The 12686-nt window shown below is 45.2% G+C and overlaps 1 protein-coding gene and 1 non-coding gene across 3 annotated transcripts in view; both read right to left on the reverse strand.

The window, feature by feature from the left end:
• Positions 1-12686, reverse strand: part of LOC105481108 (erythrocyte membrane protein band 4.1 like 4B) — a 150821-nt gene that overhangs the window by 17598 nt on the left and 120537 nt on the right. The window contains exons 20-22 of one of the 2 annotated variants that reach the window (XM_011740401.2): positions 11774-11872; positions 5439-5616; positions 3484-3561 (exon numbers count right to left, since the gene is read on the reverse strand). In XM_011740401.2, coding sequence (XP_011738703.2) covers positions 3484-3561; positions 5439-5616; positions 11774-11872 — 355 coding nt within the window. Of the gene's footprint in view, positions 1-3483; positions 3562-5438; positions 5626-11773; positions 11873-12686 lie in introns of both variants that reach the window. The other variant, XM_071078125.1, reaches the window with a different exon arrangement.
• LOC112426533 (U6 spliceosomal RNA) lies at positions 7741-7846 on the reverse strand. Its single transcript, XR_003017901.2, has one exon. It is a non-coding gene; the product is annotated as a U6 spliceosomal RNA (small nuclear RNA).

A 12686-nucleotide genomic window follows, 5' to 3' on the forward strand; every position in this document is an offset into this window, starting at 1 on the left:
TGTACTCCCTGACACATGAACTTTTGACTAACATGTCATGGCCCAAAAGGGATCTGGGTGCTAATTGGTTCTGCTTTGCAGTTGGGTGAGTGGTTCATGGAGCATGGGGATCAGAGAGGGACGAGCCCCAGAAAGAAAGAGTCAAGAACACAGAAAGCATAGGTGTTGATGGTCTGTGTTACCTGGGGAGGGAAGCTAGCATGGCAGACTTGGAGTAGGGACTCTGCATTCTAGGGTCAACATCACTAATGCATCAATGTACCCTCCCCCAACTCCCCTCGCTCCATCAACGCCAATGCCCCCAAGCACCTGCTCACATTCACACCCTAAAGAAAATACCAACTGGAGAGCAGGTGCTGTCTTGACTCACTTGCCTCCTTCCCTTCTCACCCACGTACTCTACCTCTTACAACCCAGGCAGAAACTCAGATCTGATTATGAACTCTGATGCAGAATCGGAAATGGAAAGACGTGAAGCTGCAAAGGTTCTAAGGCTTAAGATTGCTAAATTGAGCTACCTAATAAAAGAGCTGGGGATTACAGCAGAAAAGGTTTGGGAAAAGGAGGGAGGAAAAGCTACAAAAATGAAGTTGGAAAGAGTGTTTCTTTGCGGAGAGTTTGAGAATGAAAGTCCCTGGAGTCAAGCAGGAATGTAAGAGAATAGAAGAAAAGGCAGAAAGAAATCAAGATGTGTTATAGGAGGTGTTAATTTAATATTCTTTAATGACTTTTTGAAAGATGCCTGTTCCAGATTGAACCTTTTTATTACTCTGGGCCCTTTGGACTGTGCTTCTTTGAAAACCACTCTACACAGAGACCAGCCACAAGTATCAAGAGTGATAAAAGCGATAAGGCTTATGCTAGTTCTTTTTTTTTTTTTTTAATTTGTTTTTGGAGATGGAGTTTCGCTCTTGTCTCCCAGGCTGGAGTGCAATGGCGTGATCTCGGCTCACTGCAACCTCTGCCTCCTGGGGTCAAGTGATTCTCCTGCCTCAGCCTCCCAAGTAGCTGGGATTACAGATGTGTGCCACCACGCCTGGCTAGTTTTCATATTATTAGTAGAGATGGGGTTTCACCATGTTGGCCAGGCTGGTCTTGAATTCCTGACCTCAGGTGATCCACACGCCTTGGCATCTTGAAGTGCTGAAGTTACAGGAATAATACCACCATGCCTGGCTTTTTTTTTTTAGATGGACTCCTGCTTTGTTGTCCAGGCTGGAGTGCAGTGGTGCGACCTTGGCTCACTGCAACCTCTGCCTCCCACATTCAAGCAATTCTCCTGCCTCAGCCTCCTGTGTAGCTGGGATTACAGGCACATACTACCATGCCCAGCTAGGGTTATGTTAGTTCTGATAGTGTCCTGGTGGAACATTGCTGAATGAAGGCAAGATCTCCAGTTCCCTGTCAGTCCAGCACTGGGGCTAGGGACCAGGATAGTGATGGGGCCTCAGGAGTCTCAGCCAGTAGGAGACAGGGGGCTAGAGATAGGCTGTAAGCTTGGCAAATGACTGCATGGAAAAAGTATTCACCAAGGAGGGGTAATTCACTGCCTGTGTGACGAGTAGCACCCGGGAAGTTCTTACATTCATGCCTGTAAAGGGCTGCTTTCTCTTCGGTGGGAAATGCTGACGGGAAGGCCCAGGGAGAGCAGCCAGAGGCAAAGGCACAGGGCTGGTGGCAAAATAACCATAGTTCATCCAGGCTGAGTCTCTCAGACCAAGGTACCCGAGCACTTCCCCTCCTCATGCTCCACTCAGCAACTCGGAGGACCAAACCTGGGCTGACAGCTGGGAGACTGTCCCAGGGCTGCACCACAGTTCAGGCTGAGACCAGGGCATCTGACCTGCTTTGAGGGTGGGGACTGGCTAACAGGGAAAGAGAGAGACACATCCTGGATTGGGCCATCTGCCACTGGAATAGCAGCCCAGGGTCTAGGTTCTGAACTGGCTTTGATACACATTTGCTATGTGACTTGGGACAAGTGTCTGCCCCTGTCTGGGCCTTGGTTTTCCCATCTATATGTGAAGGACTGGATGAGATGGTCCCAACGCATTGTTCCAGCTGATAGGCTGGGGCCATTTAGTTGAGGAAACCCTGGTCACAAGTCAGGCATGGGGGTTACCCTTGCCTCCCTCTACTTCTGGCTCCTTCCTCCCATGGATAAGGAAGCCCCTCTGTAGCCCTCATCCACAGCATCCAAGACACTGACTTGTGGAGGTGGGCCCGGTCCCCTGAGATAGAGATCTCTCCATCACCCTACCAACAGGTGGGAGAGCTGCTGCTTGCATTTCTGATGCTGGGGGAAGGAGATGGAGGGAAGAGGACCAAAGGGAGAAGCAGGAGTCCCCTCTTCCCCTCTAGGACCCTTTGGCACTCATGGAAACAGGATTCTGAAACAAAGGAAGGTCAAGGCCCATGGTACCAAGGAAAGCCCAAAATGGAGGAAGCTCTTGCCAAAAAGCCAGAGAAGGCCTGAGTACATGCACTCACACCTCAAAGGATGCTTTGTCCTGAGGACACACATTCACTGCAAACTTCAGCTGTGAAATGTTGGCTGTGTCTCAGTGCAGTACAAGGACCTCAGCTGTCCCATGCCTGGGCAGTGAAACAGGCCTATACCCATTTCATAGCTAAGTTGGAGGTACCCTGAGATGTGAGCAGCATGTCTTGGGGAGAGAGAATGAGCTTCCTGTTCCTGAAGGGGTGCAAGCAGAGGCTGGACAGTCATTTGGCAGGCATCACCCCTCAGATCACGGCATCTCCGATTCTCTGCCAGATGCTGCTTCCTTTCTAATCTCAGCTTATTTGGTTCAAACAAAGAAAAGACCATTTAAATGTATAAGTAATTAAATCTACAAGCTGGACCTGCAACACAATGATCCCTAAGGAATCCCATCACTCTTGTCAAAGCCACCATGTATTCTTTTTGGAAACTGACCCTGATTCTCAGACCCACCAGGCCCTTTACTTGTCCCCTGAAAAGGGTTTCTCACCTGCAGGAGTCCCATAAGGGCTGCCATCCCTAAGGGGAGACCTGTATGCAGAGGATGGAAGATGGCAGGAGGTGCGAGGGGCCTGGAAAGCTGGGGTGTGGCCTTGAGCCAGTGCTTCAAACCAGATGGATCGTCAGAAGCAACAGCAAGAGATTCCCCACGGGTGGGCATGCAGGGCGCAGTCCAGGAAGCCAAGAAGCCGAGACCAAAACACCGAAGAGCCCTATAACTCTCGAAGTGCAGTAGACAGGCACGGGCAGGACCCCCACAACTACCTTCGGAGCAAAGGGAGCACCCCTTCCTCCCTCAAGGGCTCTAGAGGTGGAGGGACCCACAGTGCCTGACCCCTGAATGAAAGCTGATCCCTGAGCCTCCAGGACAAGAGGAAGAGGCTCCTCAACAGCAATGCCCACCTCTGTCCATCCGTCCCACTGCCAAGATGTTTCTATGGTCTGTGGCTTTTCTGGTTTTAGCAAAATAGGAAGTTTACCAGAGGAGTGGCTTCTGTGAAATCCATCAGAAGATCACCTGGCTCCAGGGTAAAGGCACCTCCTCGGTCAGAGGGGCTCTAGGGAGACAGACAAAAACACCCCCAGTTAGAGACAGCACTGCGTCAATCATGAAGTTCACCAGAAAAGAGAGACAGAGGTTCCCAGTCTCTCCTCTATGCTGATCTCATTAGCGTGACAATCCCCTTGTATTTCCCTAGCCAAGTAGTATACCAAATGTTGAGACTGCACCCCAATTTTTTCATTGGTAGAAGTAGACATGATGTGGGGAGCTGTCCCTTTCGGAGCTGCAGGCAGCTTTTCTTAAGTGCTCTTAGTGCTGTTTGACTGGTCTTTTGGAGGAAAAACACTTGAAAGAGTCCTCTGAATATACAAAGAGAGAGCAAAGACTTTGTCTTAGATTAAGAGGATCAAATCCAGGGTCCTCCAGGAGCGAAACTGATCTGCACATTAAGAGCAATGGTCTTCATGGCAGGTGATGGCATGTGGAGTATTATGTTGCTTGCTTTTGGAAAACATTTTGTTCTCCTGCTCTGGGGTCTTAGCTGCATGGATGGCCTCGAGGTCTTTTAAGGCAGAAAAAATAAGTCCCATCAACGTGGTGCAAGCAAGGCCCCAAAGAGAGAGATGGCCAGGAGAGGGAGCCCTGTGGCCTTTGGTAGGATGCCACTTGCGTCCCCTTCACACCACCCCGACTCCCTTCTGTTTTGTAAATGTTTCTTTCAGCCTGGTTTTAACCACAGTGTGGGATATGTGACAGGAGCCTGTGTCCACACCTGAGACAAAGTTGTATAGGGGGCTCCACACAGTGGAGGATAATCCAGGCTAAGATGCCAAGAGGTGATCTATAGAGAAGCAGAGAACCTCGGTCTTGGCCAGTCGCTTGCTGAGCGCTCCAGCCAGGTTTCTGTTGCAGAACACCTAAGCAGAGATATTTCCAGAGACACCTAGGGAAGGGACCAGGTGAAAGACTGGCCTTGGTAATGCAGGAGGTGGCCCTGGACCCTTATTCTTTAGCTGTCACCAGGAATTGTGATACCTGAAGCTGCAAAAGCCTCAGGCATCCAGTTTGCATGAGCACTTTAACCTCCACCGGACCTGATGCCAGCCAGGGCAAGATAGCAGATCTTATTCCCATTTTTAAGAGGAAGAAACTGAGGCCTGAAGAAATAAAAGTTTTGGAAGTGAGTGCTGTGGCTTATGAATGGAAGAGCTGAGAACAGCCTCTGAAGCTCCGGTCTTGCCTTCAGGGTACCTGCCTCATGCACACACCTTTTCTCCATGTAGTTGCATAGACCACTGCAACCTCTGACTTGTATCCACTTGGATAGCAATAGGTTCAACTGTATTTGGACTAATTGCCAAAGAGTGATTGTAGCTAGAGGTCTCTCAAAGAAAACCAAGAAAAATATCTTGTGTAAAGCCTTTGTCATAGCCCGTTCACATCTCAGGCAATTTCCTGAAATTTCAAACCAGCAAATGGAATACTATTTCCTATCTTCAAACTACAAATACCAGCTATATGACATAAGGAAAGGGATGGGGACACTTCTGTTTTTGCTCCTCCAAACTGTTCACTATGGTTGGGGGGAATCATTTCTCTCTATCTTCACAGTGGACTAATAGCTTATTATAGAGATGAGATTCTAAATGAAAATTGCCCTCAAAAATCTCTTACATTGCAATTAAAGTACAATGAACCTGATTTTATATTTCACTTATTCTCTCGCAAACGGTTGGTTTGTATTTTGGGGTCAAGTTATATAAAAACATGTTCTGGTTGTTGCTGTTGTTTTATGAGTACACACAACTGATTATGCAAAATTTAAATTTGATTATGCAAAAATGAAATACATGCACCAGATGCTACTCAGTAAATTGATACTGAACTCCCAGCAAGTGTGGCTGCTTGCCAGGGCTTTCCACCCCACACTACCTTGGCCCCGGGGGACAGCTGGCCTTTGCCTTCTGACTTGTGAGGCGAGCTGACATTCTGGACCTTGGGAGACGGCAGCGGCACGGAGACTTGTGTGGCGGCAGTTGTGGTGTTTGTGGTTGTAGCTGTGGTCACTCCCACTGCCTCGGCCAGGTCTGGAGGGAGGTCGTCTTCATCACTGCGGTTACTAAAAGCACATGAAGCTCTGCTCATTACAATAATAAACAGGCTGTGAGGAGTGGACGGAGGATGGGCAGGGGTGGGAAGACCAGGGATAGGGATTGGGGGTTCCCAAACAGATGTCCACCAGATGTCCAGCTTGCAGGATCCAATACTCTTTTTTGCCAAAACAAATTTGGGCTGAATTTTCTGTCATTTGCCAGGGTGTTGTTTTGTTTTGTTTTGGTGGTAAAATATACACAATATGATATTTATCATTTTAACTGCTTATAAATATAAAATTCAGTGGCACTAAATGCATTCAAAATATTGTGCAACCATCACCACTATCTGTCCCCAAAACTTTTTCATCAGTGACAACAGAAACTCTGTATTGATATTGAATGAGAACTCCCCAAGCCCCTCCCTGCAGCCTCTGGTAACATCAATTCCACTTTCTGTCCCAATGAATTTGTCTATTCTAGGAACCTCACATACATAAGTGGAATCATACACTCTGTGTTCCTCTATGTCTGGCTTATTTCAGTCACCATAATATTTTTAAGGTTCATCCACATTGTAGCATATATCAAAATTTCATTTCTTTTTATGATACAAAAATTCCATTATATGGATATACCACATTCTGTTTATCCATTCATCTGTTGACGGACACTTGGCTTGTTTCCACTCTTTTGGCTATTATAAATAATGCTGCCATGAACATGGGTGTACAAACATCTGTTTCACTCTCTGCTTTAAGGGTGGTGAAGGGGGCTCCAGGCCACTGTCCCTAAGGATCTGCTGTGTACAGCTTCTGGAGCCACCCTTGCATAGGGGTTGTAATTTAGAATGATGGCTGAGCTCAAGAATATAGATACAAGACCCATGACAGACAGGCACCAATGCAGCCTGTGCAGAGTCACTGGTAAGGCCTCAGCCCAGCACGGAGCCATGTGGGAACACGAGGCCAGGGGACACAGCTGCAGTGCAGATGGGGTTGACTGAGGGGTTCCTGAGAGGTTTTAGATTATTCTGTGTATGGAGAAGCCTCAAGGGAAGGACTTAGGATTCATTACTAAAAAGGGGAAACGGTGAAAATTGAATAAGTATGTGGAAAAATTAATAATACACCAAGTATTTGGATCCACATAGATGACATAGGTCAGATGGGTTATGCGTTCATTCACCCACTTAATTTTCATGCTGACCCTGTCTATTACCATCTCCATTTTTCAGAGAATCAGATGATATTTAGCAGCTGATAGTGAAATTATTTGTTCAAGGTCGCATAGCTAGTTAAGTGGAGGAGCAGGGTTAAAATTTCTTTTTACCTCATTTAAAAAATTATCACCTCAAGAGCATAGTTATTATTATTTAGTTTTATATAAAAGGTCATTTAAGGCTGGGCGCAGTGACTCACGCCTGTAATCCCAGCACTTTGGGAGGCCAAGGCGGGTGGATCATGAGGTCAGGAGATCGAGACCATCCTGGCTAACATGATGAAACTCCATCTCTACTAAAAATACAAAAAATTAGCCGGGCGAGGTGGCGGGCACCTGTAGTCCCAGCTACTCGGGAGGCTGAGGCAGGAGAATGGCGTGAACCCGGGAGGCGGACTTGCAGTGAGCTGAGATCGCACCACTGCACTCCAGCCTGGGTGGCAGAGCAAGACTCCATCTCAAAAAAAAAAAAAAAAAATCATTTAAAATAAAAACAACAGCTCATTTTTCACAGAAGAGAGTCAACTGATACTGTCTAAAATTGAAAAAGACTCCAAATTCGTAATGGTTTTTATCTTTTGTCTTAGTTCAGAGCTTATGGCCAAGAAGCATATCTAAAATTCAGCAAGTCTTCAGTTTTACCTGTTTCTAAGGTAAACTCATGATAAAGTCACAAAACAACACTTTAATAAGTAAAATTTTACATACAGAATGAGTTTTTGCTTTGAAGTTGTTTCTTTCTAATTTAACAATATATAAGCATAGAAACTCGTCTAATGTAACAGTCATCAACTATGAACCCTGGTTATTTTGGATTCTGGGAAACTGGCTACTTTTCTCTTCTATCTTGCCTATTTACTTTTTTTCCCTTTCTTTAATTTTTTTAATTAACTTATACTTTATTATTTAATTGAAAAATTTAAAATATGAAATGCTTCACAAATTTGCACGTCCACCTTGCGCAGCGGGGCTATGCTAATCTCTGTATGGGTCCAATTTTAGTATATGTGCTGCCAAAGTGAGCACTATTGAATTTTTTTTAGACTTTTACGCTATGTTTAAATAAACAGTGAAGTTATATTTCTGGAAAAAAATAAAATAGCTCATCATTTTGTAAACATACTAGCTGGTATGTATAAAAATGACACTTTTGGCTGGGCACAGTGGCTCGTGTCTGTAATCCCAGCACTCTGGGGGTCAAGGCGGCCAATTGCTTGAGCACAGGAGTCTGAGACCAGCCTGGGAAACATGGTCTGGTCTTGTCTCTACAAAAAATACAAAAATTAGCCAGACGTGGTGGCACCCACCAGTTGGGCTGAGGTGGGAGGATCACCTGAGCTGAATCACCTGAGGCTGCAGTGGGCTGTGATCAACCACTGCACTCCAGCTTGGGCAACAGAGTGAGGCCTTGTCTCCAAAAAAAAAAAGATCTTTTCGCCTGCCTCAAACTCAAACTCGCTGTAGAGGCCCTCTACTTCTCCCTTCTCACTGCATGCAGTGGCCACATTTTCCCTCCTTGTCATATTTCCAGGAAACAATGTGGCTGAGATTTTTGTTTGTACCTTTAAAAGCAGTGGTTCAAAGACTTGTTCACAGCACCTGAATGTTACAATGCTTTTGATGGAGCCACCTACAATCCGACTACACCTTATTCTAGCCTAGGAACTGGAATTATTACAACAGCCAAAAGGGCGATGTGCGCACACTAATCTGTATCTCAAAAATGATGATGCAAAAAATGTTTTCCAGAAAATCAGAAATCTGAGTTTTCCCATTTATATTCCTTGATCATGTGCCAACTTTATCCATATCAAAGAGTTAAAGAGATGGGCAAAGGCTGGACATGGTGGCTCACACCTGTAATCTCAGCACTTTGGGAGGCTGAAGCGGGCGGATCACCTGAGGTCAGGAGTTCGAGACCAACCTGGCCAACGTGGTGAAACCCTGTCTCTACTAAAAATACAAAAATTAGCCGGGCGTGGTGGTGGACACCTGTAATCCCAGCTACTCGGGAGGCTGAGGCAGGAGAATCACGTGAACCTAGGGGGCAGAGTTTGCAGTGAGTTGAGACTGCGCCATTGCACTCCAGCCTGGGTGACGGAATTAAGACTCCACCTCAAAAAAATTTAAAAAATATGTTAAATAAAGATGGGTAAATGAGTGGTAACCAGTGTCAAGGATTCGATAACTCTTTATGGGACAATAACACGGGGAAAATTTCATCCACGCATGTTGCTATTTTCTACCAATGAGGGAAATGCTGCCATTCTTTGATTTTCCAAGCAGAATACTTTGGGACAGCTTAAGAAATACACATGTAAAGTTCAAGGTTTGAAAAAGAGTGTCCTTAAAAGAGCCAGTTTGATTAGCTGGGCACGGTGGCATGCGCTTGTAGTCCCAGCTACTTGGGAGGCTGAGGCCGGAGAATCTCTTGAACCCAAGAGGCGGAGGTTGCAGTGAGCTGAGATTGTGCCACTGCACTCCAGCCTGGGCAACAGAGTGAGACTCTGTATCAAAAAAAAAAAGAAAAAAAAAAACAAAAGAATGAGTTTGGTGACTTAGTGAATTTTCTTTCCTTCCAGGTTATGTATCAGACAGTCATTGTTTCAAACGTGATTATATCTCTCAAATGAGTGATAATAACATTTTGAGTTTCAAAATGTAAAAGGCATGGCAAGTTCTGCCAGCTTTATCCTCGAGGGAAGCAAATTGTCATGGCTTAATTGTCCGCCAGGGATCATTAGGACTGTTAATTATTTGAACTTTACTCATTTTGGCTTTCCTGGGAAATGCAGCTGACCAGAAGTTTCTATGAAGGATAATGAGGTAGGATATGTCTCCCTTCATATCTCCCATACATGTGTCTTTTCCTTTTCCCATGTACGAATGGCAGACCTGAGACAGCTGTTAGAGAATTGCATCCAGAATCCCGTTTTCTGTCCTACATTTTGCACTCTGGGTACCCCCTAAACTCCATCTTTCCTCAGAAGCTTCCAGGTCCCAGAGAAGAAAGAAAGGGGACCTCATCCTATGGCCAGGGCATTGGGGCTTTACCCACATTGTCTCATGTTAAACCCCACAAAACTCCTCAGAGGCAGGTATTATCTCACCCATTTTACAGAGGAAGGAAGAGAGGATCACAGAGTCATTTTTCCAAGAGCTTACAGCTGTAAACTAGCCAGGGGCCTGACAGAAGCCTTTCCAACTCCAAAGTCCCCATGCTTTCCATTTGTCCACAGATCCCCCTGCAGTTACTCTCTGACCAATGACACATCTAGGCACAGTACCCACGCCATAGCTAAGGTCAAGAAATGGGAACTACAAGCTGGGCGCGGTGGCTCACGCCTGTAATCCTAGCACTTTGGGAGGCCGAGGCGGGTGGATCACTTGAGGTCAGGAGTTCGAAACCAGCCTGGCCAATAGGGTGAAACCCCCGTCTCTACTAAAAATACAAAAAAATTAGCTGGGCGTGGTGGCAGGTGCCTGTAATCACAGATACTTGGGAGGCTGAGGCAGGAGAATTGCTTGAGCTCTGGAGGTGGAGGTTGCAGTGAGCCAAGATTGTGCGGCTGCACTCCAGCCTGGGTGACAGAGTGACAGAGCAAGACTCTGTCTCAAAAAATAAAAAATAAAAAAGAAAGAAAAGAAAAAAGGGAAAAGAAATGTGAACTACCATTGTGATAATTACTACAATTATTACTAGTACTCACCACCCTGACTACAGAAGTTATCTTTCTGCTTTGGATTATAATTATTTGTGACTCTTGTCTTTCCCTCCAGTAAATTGTGACTCTTTGGATGGGAATTGTCAAAGTCACTTTACTATTCCCCAACGATGCCTAGAACAGTCAGGTGCACATGGACTCTGGTGATTCTGGGACACTTTGGGAAATGGCGCCTCCTACAGGTGTCAAAGCTCAGTGATCAGCTTTGGCTCTGTTGACAGACGGGGCTGCCTTTTCATGGATATGCTGCGGAAAGCAGCTACTAAGTAGCTTGCAATGATCCCCAACCTACTATTCATGCCCCTGTGTAATCCCTCCCCTTGAGTGTGGGCTAGACACAGGGATTTGCTTCTAATGAACAGAATATGGCAAAAGTGATGGGGGCTGAGCACAGTGGCTCACACCTGCACTTCGGGAGGTTGAGGCAGGCAGATTACTTGAAGTCAGGAGTTCTAGACCAGCCTGGCCAACATGGTGAAACCCCGTCTCTACTAAAAATACAAAAATCAGCCAGGCATGGTGGCTCACACCTGTAATCCCAACTACTTGGGAGGCGGAGGCAGGAGAATTGCTTGAACCTGGGAGGCGGATTGTAGTGAGCCAGCATCACACCACTGCACTCCAGCCTGGGTGACAGAGCAAGACTCTGTCTCAAAAAAAAAAAAGAAAAAAGTGATGGGATGTCAGTTCTGTGCATAGGTTACAAAAGACTGTGCCTTTGCCTTGCTGGCACTCTCTCTGGCTCTTCTTGTGTGCTTTCTCTAATGGAGAAAGCTGGAGAGACCTATGTGACTACAGGCTGAGGGCAACCTCTGTCCAACAATCCTTGAGGACCTGATCCCTGTCAGCAACCGTAAGAATGAGCCTGCAGATAAGATCGCAGCCCTGACACCTTGAATGCAGCCTTGTAAGAGCCCCTGATACAGAAGACCCAGCTAAGCCATGCCCCGACCCCCTCTCCACAGGAACTGTGAGATGATAAAGGTGGATTGTTTTAAGACACTAAGTTTGGGAGTAATTTATTACACAGTAGTCAACAATGAATCCTTATGCCAACTATGTAAGGTTTTCAGGGAGAAAGGGCTAGTCTCATTATTACCTAAATTGGAAATAAATGGAATTTGGGGGCTGCTCCCTGGGGCTAGTCAGAGGGGCTAAGAAGCATTTGTACCTAAACATTTAGTCATCGTAGTTGTTTTAATTGAAAAAGTTGCAGTACAGAACTCACAAACTATACTGTCTTGTTAACTTCCTCACTCGGGGAGGCTTGATTTCCGGCTTTTCCGCAGCTGGCTGGGCAGTTTCCACACGAATAGGAATAGGACTTCTAGAGACACACCGAAAAAACAGAACAATACCATCAAAAAACGGTTTATGGTCTTGTTTTAGCCATAGGGACTGCTTTCTCAGTTAATGTACACCTTAATAACATTGATAATCAAGAAATCCATTTTTTTTTTTTGCCTTCTTGAATTCTACTCTACTTAGTTAATAATTATAATTATTTTCTAAAACCATAGAAAATCCAAACAGTAAGAAAAAAATCATAGGGAAAATATAGCAAGTGGGGGAACTAAACATAATTGAGGTACCAAATAAAATTTCTCTGCCCCAAAATAGTCATCCCTGCCCCCCAATATGAGGGGTGAACCAGATTGAGGGTTTGGCTCATAACCAGGTTTTGCCAGTAAAATGAAGAGAAAACTATGGATAACCTGTTTTTAATTCCAAGTAATCTGGTAGCTATTCTATTTTAAACATAGCACAGACTATTTGCTTTTTTTAAAAAAAAAAAAAGATAAAGAACCATACTATACTTTATGTGAAAAATGCATAATCAGAAGACCTTTAGGACTTGCTGTAACACATTTTAATTCCGCGTATGTGTGAAAATGCTAAAAATTAAGTTTCACTTTTATCTTTATTCAAGAATTTATTTCAGGTAACCAATGGACCCTACTCAAAATAGTAATTTTAAGGAAAATGTTTAATGCATTTTTGTAGTGGTCATGACTAATTTCATCTTTTAAAAAATCAGTTCATTACCTCCTAGGACCAACAAGGCATCAAAACAAGTTGAGGTCCTTGAAAGGGGCCTCTGGCAAGTCAGCTGACACTTCTGGGTCAGTGCTCACTATGGT

The sequence above is a fragment of the Macaca nemestrina genome, chromosome 14 (assembly GCF_043159975.1).
Source record: "Macaca nemestrina isolate mMacNem1 chromosome 14, mMacNem.hap1, whole genome shotgun sequence".
In the NCBI taxonomy this organism is placed as follows: domain Eukaryota; kingdom Metazoa; phylum Chordata; class Mammalia; order Primates; family Cercopithecidae; genus Macaca; species Macaca nemestrina.